This window comes from Ovis canadensis, chromosome 24, assembly GCF_042477335.2.
Source record: "Ovis canadensis isolate MfBH-ARS-UI-01 breed Bighorn chromosome 24, ARS-UI_OviCan_v2, whole genome shotgun sequence".
In the NCBI taxonomy this organism is placed as follows: domain Eukaryota; kingdom Metazoa; phylum Chordata; class Mammalia; order Artiodactyla; family Bovidae; genus Ovis; species Ovis canadensis.
The window spans coordinates 28,384,452-28,411,999 of NC_091268.1; the positions used below are offsets into that span (position 1 = coordinate 28,384,452).

The following is a 27,548-nucleotide window of genomic DNA, read 5'->3' on the forward strand; positions in this document are numbered from 1 at the left end:
TGGCCTGATACAGCTCAGTTTGTTCTTCAGAGAAGCTGCGGATTTATGGCACTGTTCCTTGCATTTTACTTGGTCAAAATAGTTTTTTAATGTGGATTTAGAACTGCTAGATAAAGGAGGGGGACTTATAACCTGAGGAGTAGTTTAATCATTTCAGATGTGGCTTTTGCCAAAACAAGCAGAACACAGATCCCAAACTTTTAGAACTAAAAAAGGACCTCAGAGAGCTAAGCCTCTCAGCACCTTTCAGGTGAGGATACCAAGGCCCAAAGAAAGGAGGCTATAACAAAGTCAGGACCCTGTCTCTGAATCCCTGTCTGGCCTTTGTTCTTCCTTCTCACTTAGCTGCAGTGCTCCTCCTTGGAGGTAGTTAGCTTGGGCGTGTTCCTCACTCCCCTCTGTCCCCAGGACCTGTGTTTGTCCTTCACCACCTTCCTGGAGAGAAGCCTCTTGCTACTCCAGGCTGGTTCATCAGTGTGGCCAGGTATCCATGCCTTCAGGGCACAGATCAGTAGATTTCACCCTATTCCATCACTTAGTATTGGAGCCACAAATTCCAGAGAGTGTCTGTGCAACTGTGCCAGTACAATCAGCTCTTCCATCCTTGTCCCACAACTCCCATAGTGTCTTTATACCTAAAGCATCTTAGAAACAGTTTTCTGTACCTTGCTGTTTTGTGTTGTTGTGGACCATTTTTTTAAAAGATGAATTTATCTTACAATATGAACATTAAAAAGTAGAAACTGATCTGATAACTTATAAATGAAGGAGATGAAAACCCAGAAGAGACATCTGATTCTTAACCATAAGACAGGGTCTCACACCCCATTTTTCAAAATAAAAATGTAATATTTTAGAAAAAAATGTTTTAAATTCATATTCACATCACTCAGCATTTTTTGTGTGTATTTTCCATAGAAATTCATAGCTTTATATTCTGCTTTATTCTCAATTAGAAGCATTTTTCTGCTTTTATGTATTCACCATAGATTTTAATGATCGTAAAATATTTGCAGAATATAAAAGATTTAAGTTATTTGTGATTAAGTGAAATACACTTAATCATCTCCCTATTGTATGTTTAGCGTGAAGCCTGTTTTTTCACAAGGAGATAGTAATATGTAAGCACTCGGCAGTGTCTACACAGGACCCAAAGTAAATGTTTGTTGAACTTGCTTAGATGATGCTGAACTGAGCATCTTGCCCTTAGTCTAAGGGAACAATGCAGCAGAAGAAGTAAGTTCTTAGGAGCAAGATTTTTGGTCACAGGGAGCACATGAACGTTCTCACAGCTCCTGAAATGTGTTTAGTGTATTGTTTTCCAGAGAGGCAATCCCGATTTTCAAGGTGTGTTACTTTTTCTTTTCAAATCAGATATGCACACAGTAGAATAGACTGCTTTCTCTTAAAATGTTCTGTCTTTTTCTCGAAAATAGCAAAGCCATCCCAAGAATCCAAATGACAAACACCGTAGCAAAAAGTGCAAAGACCCCAAGCCCCGGGTGAAGAAGCTGAAGTACCACCAGTACATTCCGCCAGATCAGAAGGGGGAGAGGAATGAGCCGCAGATGGACTCCAACTACGCCCGGCTGCTCCAGCAGCAGCAGCTCTTCCTGCAGCTGCAGATCCTGAGCCAGCAGCAGCAGCACTACAACTACCAGACCATCCTGCCTGCGCCACTCAAGTACGGCTTCGTAAACTGGGTTTACTGTGGTGTTTATGAGCAACCCTTAGTGTCTGAAGGTGGAGTGCTATGATTTATTTGTGTTCAGCGATTATTTTCATTCTCTTGTCATCAAAGCTCATAGTGTCAGAAGTCCACACAGTGAGAAAAGTCTGCATTCCAGTTCACTTTTTGTCCTCCGTAACAGGTTCTGAACTTTTCAAGTTAGAAACAACTTTTCAGTTACTCATCCAGGGAAGATTTGCCTGTTTATTTACTTGAATAATATTAGATGCTATGAGAAAAGCAAAAGAAGTGTAAACCTGGTATAAGCACTTTAAATTTCAAAAAAAAGACAGTTGAGCATAAATGCTGGAGCAGCTGAGGAAAGTTTTATGGAAAAGGCAGGAGGGGAAGGGCCTGAAACTTGGGAAGGACCCTTCCAAACCAAGAGGAATGATCTGAGTACAAATGCAGAGGAAGTTAGAGCAAACAATGCCTGTTTATATTGCATGGTGAGAAAAATGGCCTGAGTAAAGAATATGACTAATTTTTAAAGCAGAAGACAGATTTGAGCAGAGCCAATGTCTAGAGAAACGTGAAGTTGGGAAGGCTTTAATCTTGATATGGTGGATGTTTCAGAGGACCATGGTGACAAGGTAAAATCAAAATGCAAGAAGGAAAAGTCTGACGCCAGTGTTGGAGGGGAGTCTGGAAGTAGGAAAGCCAGTTAGAAGCTTGGCAATAAAGCAGATACAAGAATCAGAAGGGACGCTGAGAATGGGAAGGCAGGAACAGGTGGCAGGAGTCCAAAAGATGATAAAAGGTCTCAGTGACCAACAACTATGAAGAAGGAACATGTGTCCAGAGTTTGAGCTCAAGCAGGAAGGACAGAGGGAGTGAGTTCTGATGATTTCTGAAACTGAATTCTCACAGCAGGACACCCACAGCTAATTCTGATTATGTATTAGAGGAAATCACGGTTACATATCTTCAGAACACTGTTCTGGAAAACAGATAAAAATACAAAGTCTCTGTCCTTCATTTCATTCACTTTTCAGAAAAAAAGGAATTATTTACAGTCAACTCGAGAAAAGAAATTCTAGAAGAAGATCCAAAATCTCATGACAAGGAAAAAATTATACTTTGATCCAACCACTCAATTTATGATCACGTGATCTGTAGAAGCCTATGCTTTCTACACGTAGGCTAAGCCTTCCTCCATGGAGAGCCCGTAATTTCTAGGAGTAGAAAAGGATTAAGGCTTGCTAAAAAGCTTCTCTGTAAGAAATAATCTCCTCATATGCTAAGAATTATCAATTCACTTTTTTCTTTGAAGACCCAAATATCTTGAGGAAGATTAGACCTATTAGTCATTCAGACCCTCCTGTGAAGTGCTTAAATCTGAAACATCAGGGCAACAGAGATGAAGGAAGAAAAGAGTGTTTGTAGCATGTTTTTATTTTAAGAGGAGGCAGGCCCGAGAGAGCTGTTGACATTGGAAGGGACCCAGGGAAGGCCAGAGAACTGGACAAGCATCAAAGATAAAAAGCACTGCTGCTTTACAGCTTCATCCAGGCCCGGGGAGGCAGCCCCCGCCCCGCCGCCGCGGGACCCCATGAGGGAGGAGGACAGCAGGGGTGCTCTCGGCGCCCCAGCCGCGTGCTCAGGAGTACCCTCCTCACAGCGACTCTCACAGGGGCCGACAGGACTGCCCCTGAGCCCTGATGAGGAAACTGGTAACTGAGGAGCCAGCGAAAGGGGGTGTCTAGCCATGAAATAATCCTTTCTGTAATGTAAGAAATTGTGTGGGGCCAGCTTTGCAGATGGGAAGAAAACATCTGGCGGGGGTTGGGGGGCACCCAAACGCAAAAGTTCTTTGTCTTTCCATGAAGGCTTTAGTTCCCCCCTCCTCAAACACTCCCGCCACTGAAGTCACCAAGCCACCTGTCCCAAGAAAGCGTCATCCAAAAAGACCCAAGAATTCAGAAGAGGAAGGAGCTGTCATTTCTGTGTTTACTTCACCGGGCAGAAATGGAACACCAGCTTTGTGTAATCTCCAGATCCTAAGAATGGAGATGTTGTTTTCAAACACATTGTTTCCTTTTACCAAAATTCAATATAAGAAACCAAATGTGGGAGTTGTGTAGGGCCCACAGTGGTGGAACTTTACTGATAACAAAGCCCTTCGGTATCTTGGGAGGAGCAGGAGCCTGGAGACATGGGGCTTTAGTTCGCACGTGGCCACTTACTGACAGAAGGGAAGGGTCCCAGCAGGTGTCTGGACCTCAGGATCCTCAGCTACGCAGTGATTACATTCATCAGGTATCCGCCCCCCTCCTCTCTCTTTTTCCCCTCTGTTGATTTGGGGAAAAAACCACAATTTATTTTTGTTATTTTAAAAATTGAATTAAACACTATACTGTTAATCATATTAATGAGTATTATAGAATCTCAGCATGAATAAAATAATTAAACCATGGGGACTTCCCCAGTGGTCCAGTGGTTAAGAATCCACCTGCCAGTGCAGGGGACGCAGGTTCGATCCCTGTATGGGAATTGCGATCTCACGTGCCGTGGGGCAACTAGCCTGTGCACCACAACTGCTGAGCCCACTTGCTTTAGAGCTTGTGCTCTGCAACAAGAAAAGCTACCTCAGGGAGAAGCCCCCACTCTGCAACTAGAAAGTAGCCCCCACTTTCAACTAGAGGAAGCACATGTGCATCAGTGAAGACCCAGCACAGCCAAAGATAAATTAACTTTTAAAAATTTAAATTATGCATTCTCAAGGAGAAGACATCATTCACGAAGGAGCAAAAGTTGGAGGCAGTTTTACAGTTTTTATGTAATAAAGCACAGACCTATGTACATGAACAAGAATGTAGCACATCTATGGTATTAAAATCTCAGAGAGAGTGATTAGAAAAATTATCTAAAGAGCTTTTCTTGGGGACAGTAATGAACATAAGGCTGAGAAACAGTGATTTAAATTATTTCATAACTCGAAAATACGGTTTTTAAAAGTGGACTCTTTGAAAGAATAGTGATATATTTTTAAATATTTGTCATTTCATCCAAACTTCAAAATAGTTCATTTCAAACACTTCAAGTACTTAATTTCATCATAATTCAGGCAGGTTTAAAAAACCTCACATGCAAGTCAAGAGTTAGCTGTTGACAAGGCCAGCACTGGCTTCAAACACAGGCTTCTTAAAACCCACTTGAGAAAGTTCATCCAGCCGTGGACCTCACCCCAGAGGCACCGTCACCATGGATTCCTGTTTCAGGACACGGAATTCAACATCTCTTTGGTACCGAGCTTCAGTACCAAAGCTTATACTGACAGTTAGGCCTGAGGCTGCAATGGAATTGGTTGTACCGCGTCAGTGACCACATGCACCTTTCTCTAATGAGTTGTCAACCAGCCAGAAAAGAAAATGCCGTTGTTGCCAAGTGTATCACAGCCAGAAGGCATCGGAAGGACCTGGCTTCAGCATGAAAAGTTTAGGGGAGTTAGTACAAAAGTACAACAGGTTCACCAACACTTTTTAAATAAGCTTTTAAAAATGTAGCTTAAGTTAGAGAAGTCCATAAATTATAAGTGAAAACCGAAGCCAAAGTAAGTGCAGTGTTTACCTCAAGAAGAGGAACAGTGTCAGCTCCACTGTCATTGGCTCACATCCCCGCTTAGTGGCTTCCCGGATTGAATCCATGGCTTAGTTCTGCTCAGCATGTTTGTGAGTCGTATCTTTATTCACGCACATGGCAGCAGTTCATTCTTACTGTTGTCTACTTCATAGTTCATCCACCCAGCATCCTCTCAATGGGACAGCTGGCTGCTTCCAGCTGGGGCTCTGATGAATAATGCCATAGTAAATCTCCTGACCTGCATCTCTTGGTTCATACGTGTGTCTTTGTCAGGTGCTGATCTAGAAATGGGGTTGTTGGATCGGATGGGTATGGTGTTTCTTTAGTAGATACTGTGAAACCATGGTCCAAAGCAGTTGCACTGACTCTGCTTCCGCCAGTTGTGTATGAGGGTTGTGGTGGTTCCAAGTACTTGGTGGTGTCAGTCTCACATATTACAGCGGCAGCTCTGCTGGGTGTGCAGTGCTGTTCTGCTGTGGTTTTCATTTTCCTCATACCTGATGAGGTTAAGCATTCGTTCATGTCTTTATTGACCATTTGTGCTATGTTTGTTCACGATTTTCCCATTAGGTTTTTCTTTTTCTTACTGTCAATAATTTGCAAGACTTCTGTGTGTATTCTAGATGAGGCATTTGTCAGAAGTATGTTATTATAAACATCTCCTGGGGCTTGATTTTTAACCCTTTGAAAGATATCTAGGTGCTTTTTGTATCCTAAGAAATCTTTGCTTATCAAAAGCGATGAAGATACTATCCTAAGTTTTCTTCTCAAAGTTTGTTTTCCAATTCACATTTAGGTTTGGGGATGGTGTGAGGCTAGGGGTTGATCAAGAGCCCTGTTCTTCTCATGTGACTGACTGTCCCGTTTGGCCCATTACCACTGATGAAAGGACCACCCTTTCCCACTACACCGCCATGTCACCTTTGTCCCTGTATGCAGCGTCTGTTTCTGGATTTTCTGATCTCCCATTTGCTGTCTTGTCCTTGCATCAGCGTCATCTTCATAACTGGCTCTGTAATAAATGTTGCTGTCTGGTAGTATGATGCTCCCAGCTTTGCTTTTCTTCTTTAAAGATGCCTTGGTCGTTTTGGGTCCTTTGCATTTCTGTATAAAGCTTTGAATCATCTTCTAAATTTTTACCAAGCAAGCAAGCAGACAAAACCTGCAGAGATTTTGATTAGGGTCTAATTTGACTGACATCTCTACCATATTGAGTCAGCCAACCCATGACCAGGTAGTTTTCTCTTTGTAAGTTCACAGATTGTTAACAGGAGCAATGTCAACCCCAGAAATCATTTTATTAGAAAAGCTAATTTTCTTTTTCTTTTGAAGGCCACTCAATGACAAGAACAACAACAGTGGGAATCCAGCTTTGAACACTACCACATCTAACACACCAAGACAGAATACACCTGCTCCTGTGAGAAAGCCAGGACCTCTGCCATCGAGCTTGGATGATTTAAAGGTGATCATTGCAAGTGGGGTTTATTCACCTTACAGGTGAATAAGGACCACAAAACTGTAAACTATGCCAGATCTGTCCAGCAGATGTAGGCAGTTTCTAGTAGGCCTTCAACTCTACCAGCAATAGAATAGCCATTGTAGAAGTACTTTCTTTTTACATCCATTAAGTTGCCTTTAAAATGACCAGTAATAAATTTCCATTTATTGAGCAAATGCCATGAGCAAGCACCTTCCTCCCTGCTTGTTGCGAAGTTTGGGAGAAGAGGAAGATGTAACAGTTAAGAACGTGATCTCCAGGGCCCTCTTTACTGGGTTCCACCCCTACACAGCCTTCTGTTACCTGTGATAGCTTGGACCAGTGACATACCCTCTCTCCCCATCTGTAAAACGGGAATAATAATACCTACACCTCATGTGAAGGTTAACATAAAGAGTAAAGCACTTCTGGCGGTGTCTGGCCCATGGCAGTTACACAGTAAATGTAACTGTTATTGTTTCTGGTAGTAAATCTTTTGAGGTAGCAAAGGAATTAGCCTCTAATAACCCTTGCTTTATCACTGGCCTTTCAGGTCCTTTATGTCTATAATTCTGTGTTTTTGTGTGTTTAAAAAAAGAGAACTGTCACACTTACATGCAGTCATACAGAGCTGTCTGACAGATGTAGGCACCTTTTCCAGCACACAGGTGTGCTATAGATTTGTCAGAAGGTCGTAACACCAAAAAAGCGATCTGATTGATTTGTACTTCCAGGTATCGGAGCTGAAGACAGAGCTGAAGTTAAGGGGTCTCCCCGTGTCAGGCACCAAACTGGACCTCATTGAACGCCTGAAACCCTACCAGGAAGTGAACAGTGGCAGCCCTGCTGCCGGTGGCATCACAGCCGTGCCCACACCCGCCGTCGTCCCCAGCAACCCCGAAGTCACCGTGGCCCTGCCAGTGACAACACTACAGAACTCTGTGACCAGCTCAGGCTCCACTTTCAAGGCAGAGCTGCCCCCCGCTGGCAGCAGCAGCGCGGCCCGCGTGGACAGCGGTAGCTCCCCGCTGCCCATCTCACCCGCGCCTTCCGAACAGTCCAGCCTCAGTGCCGAGGACACGAGCATGGCCGACACGCTCACCGAGATCATGACCATGATGTCCCCGTCGCAGTTCCTGTGCTCGTCGCCCCTGCGGGCAGCCAGCACCGAGGACAGCCTCAGCCCCACCAGCAGCACGCTGTCCACCCTGGAGCTGGACGCGGCCGAGAAGGACCGCAAGCTCCAGGAGAAGGAGAAGCAGATCGAGGAGCTGAAGCGGAAACTGGAGCAGGAGCAGAAGCTCGTGGAAGTTCTGAAGATGCAGCTGGAGGTGGAGAAGCGAGGGCAGCAGCAGCGGCCCCTGGAGCCCCCACCCCCGGCCAGCGCCCCGGCCCCTTCGGTCTCCAAGGCCGACCAGACACGGGGCCCCACCGCTTCTACCACCAAAGAGGAGGCTCCACTCCCCGACGGCCCCGGCCCAGTGGCTGGCCAGACCCTTGTTGCCAAAAAGGCCGTAGTGATCAAGCAAGAGGTGCCTGTGGCCCCGGCTGAGCCACCGAGCCTCGTCCCACAGTTTTATGTGAGTTCCCAGGGCCAGCCGCCCGCCGGGGTCGCTCAGCCGCAGGCTTTACTGACCACGCAAACTGCACAGCTGCTGCTCCCTGTGTCCATCCAGGGCTCCGGTGTGACCTCAGTGCAGCTCCCTGTAGGCAGCCTCCAACTCCAGGTGTGAAGCGTGTCTTCTAACTCCTTGCCTTGCAGCCTGCCTGACCCAGAAACGGCTCGTGGTGAGCACAGACCCGAGCTGCTTCATACGTGCATCCCAGTCAGGCTGCCAGGTGGCAGGAACCGCGTGCATGTGTCGGGGGTTGTTTGCAGATGTGGACAACTGGCACTGTTTTCAGAGTAAAATCAAACGGGGGTGCTTTTCCTTCTTGCTGCCTTTCACCCTTAATGAACACAGTATCGCATGTGGAGATATGTTTAAATACCAGCGCCATTCTCATAATGATGGCAGCGACTGTCACTGGGTGCTTCTTGTGTTCAAGGCACAGCACCAAGTGTAACAATTAGCTGGCATGCTTCATTTAATCCTCCCTTTCCCTAGAAGACCCAAGTGAGAAAGCCCCCTTCTAGAAAGGAAAGCGAGGCCCTGAAAGATGGAATAAGTTGTCCCAGGTCAGAGCTGGCGGTCGAGGCCTTCTGACTGCAGGGTGCCTGCTCTCACCTCCACTCTGCCTCCTAAGTGTAGTTCCTGAAAGGCACCACTAAGGTGAAGATGCTGAAACTAAGGAGAATATGAGCACAGACTCAGGGTTGAGGCTGGTATGGACAGAGGATAAAACACTTGTGAGCATGAAGTTTCCTTTGAGGCCAACCATTACCTGAAGCCATTGTGTGCAACTTGACTTTGCAAGGTTTTTTCAACAAAAGGTGGGCCGCAATCCACAGAAACCATCTGGAGTCCTGCTCCCCTACCCTGACCGCCCAGAGAGGAGCAGTCTTGTCCCCCATCCCAGGGTGAGAAGGCACGACCCAAAGGCCCTGGGCCTGTGCTGAAATTCTGGCTCCCCTGTTAAGAGTGTCTGTGAAACTGAAAGTCCGCTGTAAAATATAGCTTTTCTAAGCATTCGTTTTCCTGTCCAAATCTTCCATGAGAGGTGATGTTTGAGGAACAGGAACTGCGTTTTATTCTGGGCCTCTGAGCACCCAGCACGTGGCTGGCTGTCCCCCTGGGGAGCACAGACGCTGCAGCTCAGAAGTAGGAATTTGGACAGTCTGGCCTCACAGATTTCCTTGCTGCTGCTAAAATTACTACACCTGACCTATTATGTGTGGAACTGCTGTCAGTTCTTTTGACTTTCTACAAACTTTAAAATGAAAATTTAACACTTATGAAACATTAAGAGCATGAAAGTAACTGGCCTGGTGTTCGAGTTAGGGTTCAAGTTTACATACCAATGAATTGAAGTGTGTATAAACATTTTACCTTTTTTTTTTTTTTCCAGATGTGAGCCCCACATGACCAGTTACTCCACATCTAAACTCTTCATTCTAACCTTGATTTGGACAATTGAGTTGGTTTTTCTTTCCTCCTAGACTCCACCACAAACAGGACTCCAAACACAGCCTCAGATAGCAGCCGCCGCTCTATCCTCTGGCCTGGCCCAGGCTGCGCCTCAGAAGCAAGACGCTTTCCCAGCACGCGCGCTCAGTCAGCCTCAGCAGGCCAGAAAGGTGGGTGATGCCGACAGCAACAGGCTGCTGCCGGCTTGTACTGAATGTTACCATCCGCTCAGCATCTAGTGAGCATCTTCATAGGCGCCTCCTCCGTGAGAAGCTCCTGTTTGTTCTTTTCTGTGATGCATCTCCCACCGGGAGAGCCTCAGGTCAGATGGCATTAGGCTGCTGTGTGAAAAATCGCTCATCTTAGCAGTTAAGCTCCTCTTCCAAGTTTCCAAACTATTTTTTCAATCCTCATATATAGAATTTTCTAAGGTTTTCAAGGTTTTTTTCAAAATAATCATTTTGTAGGGGGAAAAGTGTCCTGGCAAAAGATATTTGAAGATGAAAAAGACCGTTTTGAAATGTTTTATCTTGAGCAAGATCTTTATGTATCTTTAAGAGTCTGCCTTCTCAGAGAGTAAGAGCCCCCCCCGCAGCCTATGTCTGGCTGCCATTCTAGCTCACCACTTCCTCTGTGCTGTGCCTTATGCAGGACTCTTGAGTATTGGTTCCCCATCTTTAAAGTGACGCTGCTGACCTGTGTCAGTGTCCTGTACAGGAATTCTCCAAGAGTTCTGCTGAAGAGTCCCAAGTGTCACCCAGACTCCCTCTTATCCAGTAGGTGGAGCTATGTGCACATCTCCTTGCCAGAAAAGTATTAAGTCCTCAAAAATAGGTCTTACTATTTTAAACCTGGAGAACGATTAGTCTCAGAGTTTTAATCTTTAGCCTAAAAGAGCCTAGATAATTAGGTGTACCTGTGATGTGCCCAGAGGGCTGTGGACTCTCTGGGCTAAGTCAACTGGAGGAATAGACAGGAGTGACCTCTTGGGACAGCGACTGTCATGTTAACACACCTGCTCTCTTGAATATCCTCTGAGGAGCGCAATGAGCAAGGAGTTAGAAGTGGGCCCAAATAACTGTCTAGTGCAGTGAGAAGCTTAGCAAATGTTCAGATGGTAAGACTAAAGTTTTCTCTTAAGGAAGAGAGAGAAAAAGAGTATACAGACAGATAAGAAAGTATAGCTATCAACCTTATCACCCAGAAAAGCTGTACTACTTAGAAGGATACACACTCACACAGGTGGATTCTTTACAGTCTGAGCCATTAGGGAAGCCCCAAGAAATACAAATATAGAGGATAAGTTTTTCTCTCTCAGAACACCAGCAGTATATTTATGAGCAAACCGGTTGTTCTGTGAAATACAGCTACAAAATAACATTTTGGCCATACATTTGCAAAAGGCCCTAAAACCTTTGGCTCTTGATGAGGAGTCAGACAACAAACTTTGTAATTCCACAGGAAGAAATTTGCACCTCTGCCTAACTGAGCAGAAGAGAGCTGCTCAGAAGGGGGCAGACTTTAAATGGGGCTTTGCAGTGACTTGGAGAAATGTTCAAGAAACGTGGAAAACCGAGTATGGCCTTTCAGTTAGGAAGGAAAGGGGGCCTGGGAGCAAGAAGGGCAGCCCACCAGCCAAAGATTAGATTTTACCCAAGGGCAGGAGAGCCAGTGAGTGCAGGAGGGACACGATCACGGGCGTGGGTGCGTTGAGACTGTCGTCATCAAGGTGGGTTGGCAGGCAGGGAGGCGCAGCTGGACCACAGAAGCAGTTTTCTAGTGACGGACAGTGAGGACCTGGTTCAGGACTGCAGACCACAGGGCCCAGCCCAGGAGGCGTGTCTGAGATGTGTGAGTGCTGAGGGCAGAAAGCAGAGCAGACTGATGGCTCCATTTACCTCCATTAAGTGTCAAAATTAAAGGCAGAACCAAGAATTACTTTCCCTCAGAGGCTGGGGGTAGTGGGAAGAGGGGGAAAGTTTAATAAATTCAAGATGTTCCATATGTATGTGTGTAAATGTGACAAGTGTGGCTTTGGCACCTGGGAGCATGATTGGGAGACGTGGGCCTGGTGGTTACGAGCGAAAGAGCCACAAGAGGAGATGAGGAAAATCATATCCGCAGCACGCTGCCATCCAAGATGGACCACAGATGCCGAGGAACCGGGGCTGGTGGGCCGCATCCAGCCCACCTCCTCTGTCTGTGGGCGAGCTGTCCTGAGCCCACTCCCCGTTTCATGTCTCATCCAGGCTGCATTTGGGCCGCAGGCCAAAGCAAAGCAGTTACGATGTGGGCCACACAGCCCCCCAAACCCTAAACTGTACCATTTGTGGCTTACACAGAAAAGATTTGCTAAGTCTTGTTCTAAAACATGGTTTTATTAGGTAAAGCAAAAGGACAAACTGATGAACAAATATTTATTCATGACAGGTTTTCACCAGCTCGGCATCCAGTACAGTTCTGCCCTATCAGAGAGCACCTGCTCCAGCGGTGCAGCAGCCCTTTATCAACAAGGTGAACAACAGTGTCCTTCAGCCCCGAAGCACCCCGCTACCCTCCCTGCAGAACGGCCCCAGCCCTCCCAACAAGGTAACCCAGCCCCCTGGGCAGCGACAGTGCACACAGGGCACAGGTTCATCCAGAGCCCAGGCCTTTGGGCCTGTACGGCTGAGTGTCAGCATTAATGGGGTGACAGGGTGGCGGGGGAGACCAAAGTCCTGGGGTGTACTTACTCCAGGGCAGCTTAGCGGTCAGCACAGTGAAGGTGGCCCCGCCCGCCGGCACCCCCAGTTGGGGACAGACCTACTGCCCAAGCCCAGCTAACTGGTTCCTCCTCTGTCTGCCGCAGCCTGGCTCGCCCCCTCCGCCCCAGCAGTTTGTGGTCCAGCACTCTCTGTTTGGGAGTCCAGTCCCCAAGACGAAAGACCCTCCCCGCTATGAGGAAGCCATCAAGCAGACACGCAGCGCCCAGTCTTCCCTTCCAGAGGTGAGAAGGCCACGCTCCAATGTGGTAGGTCCTCCTGAGCTTGAAGTCCATCCTGGTCTAGATGGACTTGCCTCCCAAGAGACACAAGTTTCATGACTGGGAGCCTTGCTTGCCTTTCAAATGGCTATTTGAAATCAAAATATCATTCACATCGAAGACTCCCAAGGGTTTTCAGCAGCCACATAAGGGTTTTCCTGCAGTTCCCACTTACTCAGTTTCACTGTTTGTCTTTAACTTCCCCCCAGAGCCAGAGGCAGGTTGTGTGAAGGAGAGATGTGTATATGTGTGACCAGGGCACGTGTGTTATACAGATCCGTTTTCTAAAGCCACTGTCTGTCAGGCCAGCATCAAACTGACCCGCTCCCCACTGGATGGGCTTCTAGACCACCCAGCACCTGCATCCACTCTGTCCCTCATCACCAGTGCCTCACCCCCAGCAGGCCAGCCCTCCTGAGCAGCTCTGCTCGTGTATTGAGCAGACACACTTTAGAAGGACAGACCGAGGCCCTCCTGGCCTACTGTATCTATCCCAGAGATGGGAAAAGGCAGAGTTCTGTCTGTAAAAAGCATCTGGCCTCAGGTGGGCGCCCGATGACAAAAGCCACGTCAGACCTTACCCTGAACACGCCTGGGCTTACTGCCTGTCTCAGCTTAAAACTCAACTCACTGTCAAGGAAGAACCCCGGCCTCATAAGAGGCTGCAGGGAATGGACTTGATCCCACTGCATGGATGCTGACAGTGAACGAGGAGGTGTGCTGATCAGAGCTAGACCGTCTGCTCGCACAGACACAGCAGACGCACCTGCCGGGTCATGCCACTCTCCTCACCCCCACAGTCCATGTGTAACTCCGTGGGGCCTTCACGTACAGTTGGGGGTGTGTGGGGCTGAGGGCTCAGCATTCTCCAGCGAGCAGCACCCACACCATAGCCATCTTGACCTACTTGGTTGCCCCAGCAAGTAGCTGCAGACACTGCTCAGCACCAGCAACAGGGCCCACTTTGGCACACTCACAGATGGCGAGCAGGGTACCCAGGGCAGACTGCCTACCCGAGGAAGCAAACAGTTTCCAGGGCTTCTTCATATTCACTTAGTACCAAAGGAAGATAACTTTTCTAGTTGTAAGATGTTCCTCTAGTTCCAGACTCAGCAGGGGCGTTTATTTGTGAGGGGAAAGCTGAATTTCAGAACTTGGTTTAGATATCACAAAAAGAATTGAAACAAATGATGCTGGACGAGACTGTGATCCCCGTGGTCCATCTAGAAGGAACATATTTTCAAGAAAATCCTTCCAAACCTGGTTCTCACATATAGGTTGCTACATACCATTTAGTTGATCAGTGTAACAACACAGACTTACCCTCACACCTTAACCTAAGAGCTGATTTTAACCCCTGCCCTCTGTCTGTCTCTGGCTCATGCATATAGACTAAGGGAGTCAGGTTCTGTTTGGATGAGTAGCTATCTGTAATTCTTCTCTATACACCACTGAGCATTAAGCCAGGGATTATGAGGTTTTTAAAATACATTTACTTAGACTTCCAATTCCTACCAGTTCAGCTTCCCACAAATAAGAGCTGTAAAGCCTGGTCATAGTCAAGTCACTGAAGAGTGAACAGACAGAGTCACATTCTCGGGAGAAGTCTGCACTTAGGGGAGTTCCATAGCATGAGTGCTCTGTTTTCACTCTGGGGTCAAGCTAAGTGGTGAGGTTACTGGTAGAAAAACCAGAGCCTTTATGCCTTGGGAATCCAGAAGACTGGTTCTTCCCCTTCTGGGTTGCTCTCAGCTGAGAGAGGAGATCCCCAAATTCTGTCTGCCCACATCTCTGGGTGACCCCTGAACCACATAGGCATGGACTGGAGTCACAGCAGATCAGCCAAAGACAGAAGGCCTGACCTGAGATTGGAACTTCTGCCCAAGAGACGTTTTGCGGTTCAGGTCCAACCCGAGTTAACTGCCTACTAAAACAAAAGAAACCACTCATCTGAGAAAAATAACAGAATGCAGTCTCCACAACTTGGTATCCATGACAGCCATTCACAACACGGCCGTATACAAAGAATCAGGAAAATGTGACCTTTTCTCAAGGGAAAAAGGCAATCAGCTAAGACTAACACCCAGCTGATTTGAGTCACAGAATCTGCACAACTATTATAACTATCCTCAATAATATAAAAGAAAATCTACTTGCAGGAAAAAAGAGAAAGACTGTTAAGTAGATATAGAAAAGATTTTTTTAATGAAATGGAAATTCTAAAACAAAATTACAGAGTCTAAAATGAAAGAAATTATAGATCGTCTTAGCAGAATGGAGGTGGCAGAGGTTAAAAAAAAAAAGTGAACTTGAAGAAAAATCAGTAGAACTTATCCAGTCTGGATAACAGAGAAAAAGATTAAGGAAAAGGTGAGCAGAGTCTCAGAGACCTATTATTTCATATCAAACAGTCTAAATGGCTATGGATGGTAGTCCCAGGAGAGGACAGAAAGAATGAGGCAGGTAAATATTTTAAGAAATACTGATTTTATGAATATGATAAAAAGAGTTTTTATGAATATGATAAAAAACAAGTTTATAGCTTTAGGATGCTCAGTGAACACCAGCAGGATAAATAGATGGCCTAGTCATATCATAATGAAATTACTGAAAGCCAGATTTAAACAGCAGATCTTGAAGCATCAAGAGCACAGCAATACAGTATACACAGGTAACAGCTGCTGTTGACCCTTGAACTACACAAGTTAGAACTGCACAGATCCATTATATACAGATTTCAGAAAATACATAGTACAGTACTGTACAGTCTGGTTGGTTGGAACCATGGATGCAGAGTCATGGATATGGAGAGCCAGTTCTATAATACGTGGATTTTCGACTGCTCGAGGGAGGAGGGCAGTTGCCCTGACCGCTGTGGTGTTCAGGGGTCAGCTGTATTTGATTTACAGTTGACTTTCCATCAGAAACTATGGAAGCATGAAAAGAATGGAACAACATCTTTAAAGTTCTTGGGCGGAGGGGTCGGGGAGCAGGAGGAGAACACTGTCGACACAGTATTCCCTGTCAAGTAAAAATATCCCTTAGTTCACTTTCCTTCTTAGAGTGCAGACAAGGAAAAATTAAGAATTCATCACTACAAAACCTGTATTATAAGATATTACACTATCTTGAGGGGTTTATAAAATATATAGCTATGATACTTAAAAATAACTAATAAAAGATGGAGGAAATCAATGATCTTTATGTTTACTGGGGTTTTATATTTTATATGAAATGGTACATTAAGTAGCCTATGGAAAATTAAGGGTATATATTGTATATCTACAGTAACAACTTAATTATTGCTTTTTAAAAATAGAAAAATTAAGCTAGAATTCCAAAAGATCACTATTTTTAAAGGCCAAGCAAAGAGGAACAAGAAACAGGACAAATATTATAGAAACTAATATGAAAATGATAAACCCAAACTTAAACCATATCAATGATTGCGTAAAACATACTAGTAGAATAAATAATAGTTAAAATGCAGAAATTATCAGAATAGATGGAAAACTGGACCCAAATGTATGTTGTGTACTTGGACTTAGTGACTTGCTTCTAACAAATAGAACTGGCAGGAAAGATGATATGTGGCTTCTGAAACTAGGTCATCAAGCCACCCAGCTTGCACTGTCTAAGACCTCTGGCTATGGAGAGAGCCAGCTCTTATGCCGCATGGACAGTCCAGCAGCACCCTGCAGAGGCCCACATAAAGAGAAACCGAGGCCTTCCATCAACCACCTTGTCCTCATGAAGTCAGTCACCTTTACAGGGACATTCTTCAGCTGTGAGATGGCTGTACCCTGGCCAGAATATTGGCTACAGCATCATGTAAGAACCCACACTAGAACTACCCACCTAAACCATTCCTAAATTCCTGACTCTTAGAAACTTAGTGTTTTAAGCCACCAAGTTTTTTGCACCGATTTGTAATACTGCAGTAGATAACTACTATATGCACATACAAGGAGCATACTTTAAATACGAAGACAAAGGTTGAAAGAAATGATTGGAAAAAGATACCATGCAAACAGTATGCATAAGAAGTTCTGGCCAGAGACTGGGACAGACATTTCACCATAGAAAATACACAGGTGGCAGATAAGCACATGAAAAGATGCTCAGCATCCTTAGTCATTACGGAAATGCACATTAAAACAGCAACGCAGTGCCACTACTAACTGCCAAGCGTCTAAAATGACTGCCCATACCAGGTGTTGCCGAGAATGGAGAACAGCTAGAAACATCCATTGCTGTGGAAATGTAAAAACAACATAATTTTGGAAAACAGCCATCTCTTAGAAAGTTGAACAGACACCTACTCTATGATTCTGCCATTCTACTCCTCAGTATTTACCCAAGAGAAAAAAGAAAACATGTCTGTACAAAGATTTGTACACAGATGTTCACAGCAACTTTATTTGTAATACCCAAAGAGTGCCGACAATCCAAACAAACTGATATTTCCATACAGTGGGATACTCTCAGCAATAAAAAGGAATGAACTTTTCCTGCTGTACTCTACAACATGGATAAATCTCAAATTCATTGTGCCAAGTGAAAGAAGCCTCTATCCCTCTGCCAAAAAGTACAAACTGTATGACTCCATTTATATAAAACTCTAGAAAATGTAAACTTCTGTATTCACGGAAAGCAGATCATTGGGTTGCCTGGGGCTGAAAGGAGTATTGCAAAAGGGCATGAGGAAACTTCAGGGGAAATGGGTATGTTCATTACCTTGATTGAGTTGATAGTTTTGTGGATGTATACATATGTCAGAACTTATCTGTCAACTTTATGTGAGTGTAGTTTATTGTATGTCAGGTAACTCTCAATAAGGCTGGAAACCTTTCAACATATTTTTACGTAAATACAAATGAATGAAGACATTTTTAGAAGAAAGTGTTAGAAGCCTCTCAAAATGCAAACAGTGATAGACTGTAAGTAGTCATCTGAACTGGGTGTTCACCCCATTCTCGCTCTATTAACTAACCAACTGTGCCACATAGGGTGGGGCTTCACGTCTCAGGAGACCTCAGAATTTCAAAATTATCGAAGGATAGGTTAGATGGGATGTTCTGTAAGGTTGCTAGTGCTCCCAGTTGTCTAATGCTCCCAGGGTACAAAAGAAAGCTAACATATATTCTCCTTTGTTGTAGCTTTCCAATGCACACAGTCAGCAGATGGACGACCTCTTTGACATCCTCATTAAAAGTGGAGGTAGGTCAAGATCACATTAGATCCCTAGAGAGTCTTATTAACGAGTCTGTGGCAGTTTTCCTCTAGAGCCCACCACACATCTCTTAAGTACTAAGAAACATTACTCTAATTCTACCTCACCTTATTCTTTTAAATCCGTTCAATTTAGTCTGTTAAGATGGAGAAGCCATTCTTTCAGTATAACACAGTAATATAATAGATTTAACAATAGATGTATGCCTGTTGAAAAAGATAGGCCATCTCAAAACAGCACACTAGAACCATATTTAAATTCCACACTAAAAACTTCAAAACTTGCTCCAAGTGTGTATTGTTGTGATGGGATAAAAACATTCCAATTTATGTGTTATTTCGCAAAAACCAAGTTACCTTGAAACGTGTATTAACATGTAAAACAGATGACTAATGCCAGTTCGATGCATGAAGAAGGGCACTCAGAGCTGGTGCTCTGGGACAACCCAGAGGGACAGGGTGGGAAGGGAGGTGGGAGGGGGGTTCAGGATGGTGGGACACATATATGCCCATGGCTGATTCACATCAATGTATGGCAAAAACCACCACAATATTGTAAAGTAATCAGCCTGCAATTAAAATTCAAAGGCAAAGCACTTTCTACATATGATTGAACATCTTAGATTTTTTACAGTCTTGTCATCTTAAATAGGAATAAGGGAACGTTAACTACAAAAAAAAAGAAAAAAAATTCAAGGATCTCTCTGCCTAAACTTACATATGTCTAAAAATAAGTATAAAGTCAGTATTTTAAAACTTGAAGTGTTATTTTGGAATATTTCTCAAGTATTCTCAAATTACCTTGATGAAGGAGTTTTATTCAGATTTTAAAATTGTGATAAAAATTTCTCCATTCATAGGAGGTTCTATTTAATTTTGAGGTTAATGATTTTGTCATAATGTTTGACATAACAGAAAATTCTTGATATTTGACTACATACAGGTCTGTATGTGCAAATAGCATTTTTTTTTTTTGGCCTTGCAAAATAATTAATTCATGATAAAAATTTTTAAAGACACTCATAACTGAATTTCAGGTTAAAAAAATAATGAAATGCTTTTTGCCAAATCTGGTTAAAATAAAGATTTCTTGGAATGATTAAAAAGAATAATGTTTGCAGTCTAAACTTGGGAACTAAAGTATGACAGTCATACTAACAGTTATTTTCTAAAAGAGATAATTTTTATGACAAAGTATCAATGAGTATATTATTTTATGTTATTATATATTAATAGTAGTGATAATGAGGACAGATTTAAATCATTGATGGTAAAACTAATTATTTAGGTTGCACTTTCAGCTTTCAAAACAGTTCTAGAGCTGACAACAAACTATCCTAAAAACACACAATACACACAGTTGACAATTCACTCAGGAATCAAATTATAAGTTCTTTCTCTCGTTTACACATCCCAGACATTTAATTGTAAGAGTGATTATTAATCTATGTTTCCTCGTGTACCTGCATATAAATGAAACCAATCAAATACTCATAAGAAAGTAAAAGAAAAGATCCTTCATTCAAATGTATATAGCCAAGTGAACACTGGTATCAGAGCAGAAGGTCCATTAATTTGCTACTTGATCTGACAAGGAATGACACGTAACTAGTGCTTCCTAAGACACTGTATAAAATCTTAAGGATTTAATAAAACTGAGAAAACAATAAACAAAAAATAAGTAATCCACGGTCTCTTGGAGATGACGTGTTTGCTTTAACTCAGAAATGACATAAAAGAACATTGTATCTTTTAACAACTTTGTATAGAATGTCAATGGCTAAGTTGGGCATACAGTTCAACTATAATAAAAAAGAGAAAAGAATATAATTAGATCTTTCATAACAGGAAGGCTGTACATCATGCCTGCACAAACTTGGGGTATCCATTTTGACATTCACTATAAGGGTGGTATCTGCTGATAGCTGACTCAAGCTATGGGGGGAGACAGGAGGCTATCTTCAGCCTGCAGTGACTGAGAATAAAGACCCAGAAATCAAATAATCGAAAACCATTGACTCCTACTTGCCAGTAGAGACTGCAGTTAATGCTTACTCTTACCGTAAAGAATTGAAAGCACACCAGAATGCTATCAACTTACATGTTTATATATTTAACGACATTATCTATCACCATTATCACCTTAACATTTATCAAGGGCCGCACCTGACCAGTAGCAACCTCTTCCTTACTCTAAAATGGACCGTGTGTAAGTCATTGCACAGAGAAGATAGTGCCCTAATGAATAGAAATGTTGAAATAGTACGAAATCACTGCTAATTACTTGAATTATTTTACACAGAGATTTCCCTCCCTATAAAAGAAGAACCTTCTCCTATTTCCAAAATGAGACCAGTGACAGCCAGCATCACCACAATGCCGGTCAGCACCGTGGTGTCCCGGCCACCACCCCAGGTCCAAATGGCACCACCCATATCCTTAGAACCTATGAGCAGTCTATCTGCCAGCTTAGAGAACCAACTCGAAGCCTTCCTGGATGGAACTCTACCTTCAGCTAATGAAATCGCTCCCCTGCAAAGCAGCAGCGAGGACAGAGAGCCCTTCTCCCTGATCGAGGACCTCCAGAACGACCTGCTGAGCCACTCAGGCGTGCTGGACCCCTCGCACTCACCCATGGAAACGGCCGAGGCCCAGTTTGCTGCAAGTACGCCCTGTCTGTCCCTTGACCTCTCTGACTCGAACTTGGACAACATGGAGTGGTTAGACATTACCATGCCCGGCACGTCATCGGGACTCACACCGCTCAGCGCCACCACTCCCAGCATGTTCTCTGCCGACTTCCTAGACCCACAGGACCTGCCGCTGCCGTGGGACTAACAGCACAGATTTCTCGTCTCAGAGTTTATGAGGTTTGAAGACGACGACGATGTTTCAAAAAGGTCAGATTTTAGAGACAGATCCAGAGTTGCATCATTGCAATTACAGTATGTTGTCACAGAAAGATGGGACGGATGGTCAGAGGCTGGAAACCAAGTTTGAAAACATTTCATTGCATCCAGCAGTGAATGCCTGTGGTTTGATATAGCACAGAGCCTTCTGAAAAAAAAACACTACTCCAAGAAGACTCATCTGTTTCTCCAGACTTCAGTAAAGAACGAAAGGCACCTTTAGATTAAAAACACGAAGAGTAAGGTATGCAGGGTGGCAACACAAGGGCCTCTGGTCATCAGCTACAGTTAAACCTCTGTGGTCATTTTAAGACCTTAAATAAAAGGCAGACAGCTCCACTGAAAAAGAAGGGAGGTGAGCGATCACTGCACAGGGTATCTCCTAGAAAAGGCCTGAGCCCGGCCCAAGATGCAGCCAGGGTCAAGGGCAGTGGCCAGCACCAGCCAGTTCAGTGACAGCTTCCCACTGAAGACTTTTGGTTCCATTCAGAAACCGATATAGTTTTTTTGTGTGTTTTAGTTTATTTTGTGATTTGGGGGAATCTTACTTTAGATCTCCAGATTTAAATTGAAATGGGAGATCTTTCACCATTACCAGACAATGTCGACAAAATACTGTCGTAAACAATCCACTCTAAGAAGTCCAGGTGTATTGATAACACTGAAAAGTCTATTAGCAGCCCTCTGGGTTGATTACAATGATTTTAATGTGTATATTAGACACTTGTATGTATACTCTGACATTGTGATTTGTACAGCCTGTGTTGGAGTAAGGAATTGGATACCCAGTGGTCCTACTTGTTTTAGTAACTCGAATATTTCTAGAGTACTTGAGCCACGTGTATTTCCATATTTAAGGAATTGCTGACTTTCAGGTAACCAGGCCCATCTCAAAGAACCAAGAAAAGGCTTTGGCGTGAAATATCTTTCTGAGCTGATGAGCTGCCAAGAGAAGGCAAGGCAGCAGTCTGTCGTCCCCCTAGGACATTCCCAGAACGGTTCAGGTGGCGTGGTGGTGCCAGGTCGGCCGGCGGACCCAGCCCTGGCCTTCCTCTTCTCGGTCACCGATCCCTGGTTACCGTTTTCCAGGCTTGTAACTGGATGTCATACCTGAGCTCTCACTGTATCATCAGGCTGAAGGTTGAGAAACTGGAGGTATTATTAGTAGTTTTTTATATTGAAAAAGTCATATTTGTTGAGTAGGATAGTTTCAGAGTTTTCTAAAATGCCAACTATCACAGGATTTCCAAAATTATTTCAGTCAATTGCTAGTCATTTAAGTATATGACAAAATATAAAATAACTGAAAAAAAAAAAAAACCCCACCTGAAATCTACTTAAAAGTGTGGAGACTTTTACTAAATAAGAGCATTGTGCTCTAACCTCACCTTGGGTAAACCCTAGTCAGGCTTTCTGTGGGTCTGTAAATGGTGAATGTTCCCACAGTGACGGGCAGCCTGACCCATTACTTGGGAAGAGTCTGTGAATCATTTCTAGGTTTTGTGTTTTGCCTAAGAACTGATCTTACTTTATATTTTTATCTCAGTTTGTGAATTTTACTCTGTAAGAAAAGTCCATTTTCCCAGTGTTCAGTTGCCCAGCACCCTAGAGCCCTCAGTTGAAAGCCCACCCAACTGGAAAGTGCTTCTGGATGGTTCGGGCAGAGGTGGTCAGGTGCACCGTGGTCTGTAGTAGGTATTTTGAGTGCTTAGAGATTGGTCATCCAACAGGTGGGAAATTGTAACCATTGAGCAGAGCGCCACCTTCTGACCAAGCCCAGCAGGATGGTCAGCATCCTGGGCGTGAGTAGGTTCCTCTCAGAGGGCCTGTCTCCAGGGCTGGGGCTCCTGACTGGGGAATGTGCTTTTCTTAGGGGAGGACTGGGCCCTGAGTTTTTGTCCAGGGCTTGTCTGGCCCACACTTAAGACTCTGAGCATTGTATTCATTCAGATTGAAACATGTTATTAGCAGCAGATATCAGTGGGACTGTAGGAGGCAACTGAACAGCTAGTGGTATTGGCTCTTGTCGACTTAACTTTCTGTCTCCGTCATCCTGCACTGTGTATATAGATTGTTCTTTAGCCCTCAGCTCCCCTTATTGCTTGGCTAAGATAGGTTTGAAACATGCCACAGGAAGGTTGCTCTCCAAACACACACACTGCAGTGCACAGAATGCCATCTTACATACAGCCTGCTCTCTCCTGATGATGAATCGCTGAGTGCCCACTTCACCTTCACGCAGCAGCATCTCCCCTGAAGGCGGCAAGGAGCGGCCAGTTACTGACGCTCGCGGCTGCCGCCTGCCCTCCCATCCTGGTGTGTGTGCAGTTGGGGGGAGGGGGTGGTACTGTTGTGTACCACCCTGCAAAGTACCATACTGCCCAGCAGACAGCCACCTCCTAGAAACATTATCTCACGTCCAGTCTTATTTCCTAAATATTTCTGAAACACAGTAGTATCGCACTTACCTTACTAGTGTATATAGGTGCCAGGCCGTGTCATTAAGGATGGGAGGAACAGAAAGTTACATCGAAGATGCTGCAGAGCCTTGGCAAGTCCAGGCACATGTGGTCATCTCGTACATTTCAGCAAAGCATGTACTAGAAAATCTCACAGGACACTGCGTGCTTTACGTCCTAGTGTTTTTCCTGAAATGTGCAATCTGCTGTATAGTATCTGCCACGTATTTGTACATAGATGCAGTCTGAGTTCATGCAACTTCATGCTCAGATACTGTTTGTGTTTTATATGAATATTTTTATGGCACTAAAGAGACCTTATTTAAATTTCCTTTTTACAAACTGCACGGCTCTGTGACCCGTGGACGTGCATTCTCAGAATCGTGGTGAAGGCAACATGGTGTGGTCCCCCCAGCTGCCGCCCGTAGAGGCGCCGTCACGAGCTGTGAGGTCAGTGGACGCCAAGTGATAGCTGATGAGAAGGGTGTCACCTATTTGGTCACCAAAGCTGACTCGGGCTTCCTCCACCCCAGGTCATTCTAGCCATACAAGCTTTCTCCAGAGTCCCTTTCAGGATCTCAGGCTGAAACTGGCCACCACAGCTGGCGAAAGAGCTGTCCCTGCCAGGGCCGGACCATCTTGTTACTGTCCACAACCAGCCTTTGGCTGGGTTCACACCCCTCACTCACACGCGTGTCCGGTGGCTCCTGCCGTGAGTCAGCTGGAGGGTGTGCGGCGGCACCAGGGGCTGTTTCGAGAACTTCCCAGAGACCGACTGTCAGCATCCATCAGCAGAGACACTGGGGCCACACAGCTAGGTCCACAAGTAGAGCCCCACAGGTCACCACCCGTCACTACAAGCGTCAGTCCTGACCGCTGGCACCAGAGCAGGACACCAGGCAAAGTGACCTCCACCTGGAGGCCACACAACCAGCCCACACTCAGAGAACACTAACTGGAAGGTCAGGGTCACCAGGAAACAGCTCACACATGCGGACGTGTGTGTCTGGAGAGCAGCCTCACTGCATTTCCGCCCATCTTGTACGCGGTTTCCGTCAAAACTGGAAAATGACAACGAAGATGTAGTCATTCTTTTTCTCGGTTCAAACCTTTGATAACTTGCTCCTTCAGTGATCCTTCTGGGCTACGTTTTTATTTGTGAAGTGACTGCATGGCAATAAGCAGGTCTCCATCTGTCCCCATTTGCCCTTTCTTGCAGTATTTGAGGAAATGCATCATTACAAAGGGTCTCTACCTGAACTCTCAGATTCGAGGCCTGTAATTCAGAAAGCTGCACATGTTTACAAACGAGCTCTTCCCCTCCACGCAAACACGTTGCTCTGCGAATCACATCAGAAAATGTCATGACCCTGTGATAACAGGGTGGCAATCTCAGATCTGCAAGGTGCTGTCTGGTATCAAACACATCATGTCATTGGCGATCTCGACGCAGCTGTCAGGTTTTAACAGAGCTCTGTGCCAACCACTAAGACAAAGCTTTAACCAAGTTCTAGAATCACCGAGACTCGTAACGATTACCTCTCCACATCATGCTGTAAGGAAACTTGCTGGCTTAGGAGGAGGAAGCATTTAGGAAAGGGTTTAGTTGCTACCCAAAGTACTTAACCTCGAGTAACTACTAGTAATGCAAACTTGCTTTAAAGGAACCAAAGGCATTGCCAAGTATTTGCCAAAAGAAGGCACTTTTTATTTAAAATTTGAGACTAATGAGCTCTCAAAAATCAGTCCCAAAAAGGTATTATCCATTTAAGGTTATAATTTTCACAAAGATGTAGATATTCCTCGTTTTCATGTAAGATAGTATAGATTTGTTTTGTTGGGTTAAGAATAATACATATTTAGCAGTAATACAGGTTTTTCCTTTCTACATACAAATTCATTTTCTTGTTTTCTTGCTTGCAGTAGAAATGCAATGAGATAGGTGTTTCTCTTCTTATTTTCATTGTCACATTATGTCTTAGCATCTCACTCTATGAAAAAAAAGGAGAAAGATACCAATCTACAGAGCCCTGCTTATCAAAGCACTAGTTTAATAAACAAAAAATGATGGCAATCGGGGGTCCATTCATGTATTGCCTTTATGTTGTTTTTTAAAAGAAAAACCATGATGCCTTTGTATTTGCTGTTTGCACCCCTGCAATCAATTCCATATCATGTTTGAATGCCATACATTTTGCACATGTGCTGTACATAGGTAATGCATACTGTATTTTTATATGTGTGCACATTGATCATCCGATCTTTTGTACATAGTGGCCGTATTGTAGCTGATCGGGAAATGTTTGATATCTCAGCAATTTTGCATTTTTGTGTCTCAAATAAAAAAAAAATTTTGATTTACTATGACTTCTGCTGTGCAGAGGAAAGACCAGGTGCTGTGGGTCAGGGGAGCTGCAGGGTGGGGGCAGGGAGGCCAGGAGGAGACCCCTCGTCCAGAACAAGCTTTACAACCAAGTCACCAGACACGACCAGCAGGCATGCTGAGGCAGCCTCGGTGAATCACACAGGCAGTGCACCCTTGCCCTGGGTCCAGACAAACAGGCAGCAGCTGAACCTGACCATAACAAGATTTACACCAAAACTGTGTTCATTCTCCCAGTCATGAGGAAATCCCAAGCGAGGGCTCTGGCAAAGGCCATGGTGTGCAAGGATGAATGCACACACACATGCCTGCAGAAAACTGGCTCTCACTTTGACACTAATAAATGAGCCACCGACAGGATTCCTGAAAGACCCGGGTGATCCTTCAGTTCAGCCTCGTTTCAGAAGCATTTATGTGAGGTATTTTTATAGGCCAAAAGAAATGGTCTTTAGAATTCAATTTCTTTGAGAGAGATGTAATTTTTCAACCCAGAAACCTATGGTTAAAATATAGTTTTGAGAACAGTTTTATATTTTCCTCTTTGTTTTGATGAAAATAAAACGGTAATGGGAAAACTTCACTGACAGCCAAAACTTTCATATCAGTATCTTACTATGAAAGCAGGTATTTTACCTCCCTCAGAGAGGGAAAAAAGATCACTAGTCACCTGCATACAATGAAATTTCACTATCTGTGACCTTTTAGGGACCAAGAGATCCGCCTCAATGGCCCAGTTAATAGATGATGCTTCCAAGGGACTAAGACGCTTGTAACATCCCATGCTGCCAACCAGGATCCTGCCCTCAGGGAGAGAAAACGATGTCTGCGGGGACAGAAAGTGCCCCAGGCATTCCCAGGAGTGAGCAAGGAACAGAGCTGGGAGCTTTAGGGAAGAGATAAGTTAGGACATGTAAAGGACAGTCCAGCAGAGAAGACTACTCGGGCGAGGTCAGAGTTAAGGGATTTTGGCTGAGGGCCCGCTCTGTGCCAGGTGGAGGGCTGGCTACCAAAGTATGGCTGCAGGACAGAGTCTGGTCAAGAAATGCTGAGGGGGTCATCAAGGGAGTGGGGACAAACCTAGTGCTGAGAAAGTCTGGAAGGGACAGCTGGGCATCTAAGGCTCCCAGACCCCAAAGGGCTAAAGACTCTTCTGGAGATTATGCTGTTTTCTTTGGGAAGTACAGGCCTCCAGAAGCCTTGCAGAGTGTGAAGAGAGTCACCATTTAGCATCTCTACAATCCTCTGCAGCACACTTGCTCTCAAATCAAGGCGACTACCCAGGCCTTTGTACACAGACACACCCACACACGTGATGGCTGGAGATGAATGACAGCTCCTCCACTGAGTCCAGGGAAGACCAGTTTGGAAAATGCAAACTACATGTCACCAACAACTTTCTGTGTCACATAATCCCAAGTCACCTAACGACCATTCCTTCATTCCTCCTTCCACAAATAGCTTCCCTTTCTGATGGATTCAGAAAGAAACTCATCTGGACATCCTGGCTGTCTTTTCTGCTGATTTTTATGACAGTTTATTAAAATTAAACATACAGTGTATACTTAGACAAAAAGCAAGACCACTCGGCAGCTATCTGACTGCCCTTGTGGTTACGGCTATGCGACAGATCATTCAAGGAGGACACTGCTGACAATGGCCCTGTGTCCTCTATCCCCAATAAATG

At 44.6% G+C, this 27,548-nt stretch overlaps 1 protein-coding gene and 1 long non-coding RNA gene across 10 annotated transcripts in view; one reads left to right on the top strand and one right to left on the bottom strand.

Annotated features, from left to right (window-relative positions):
• The window catches only part of MRTFB (myocardin related transcription factor B), a 215,796-nt gene extending 189,953 nt beyond the window's left edge, over positions 1 to 25,843 (top strand). For 6 of the 9 annotated variants that reach the window (XM_069570158.1, XM_069570156.1, XM_069570155.1 and 3 more), the window contains 8 exons: positions 1,437 to 1,684; positions 6,644 to 6,776; positions 7,526 to 8,518; positions 9,892 to 10,029; positions 12,290 to 12,448; positions 12,708 to 12,845; positions 18,041 to 18,101; positions 20,416 to 25,843. In XM_069570158.1, coding sequence (XP_069426259.1) covers positions 1,437 to 1,684; positions 6,644 to 6,776; positions 7,526 to 8,518; positions 9,892 to 10,029; positions 12,290 to 12,448; positions 12,708 to 12,845; positions 18,041 to 18,101; positions 20,416 to 20,951 — 2,406 coding nt within the window. In that variant the 3' untranslated portion in view covers positions 20,952 to 25,843. The other 3 variants (XM_069570160.1, XM_069570161.1, XM_069570163.1) reach the window with 2 other exon arrangements.
• Positions 1 to 27,548, bottom strand: part of LOC138429067 (uncharacterized) — an 86,996-nt gene that overhangs the window by 39,375 nt on the left and 20,073 nt on the right. The window lies entirely within an intron of this gene.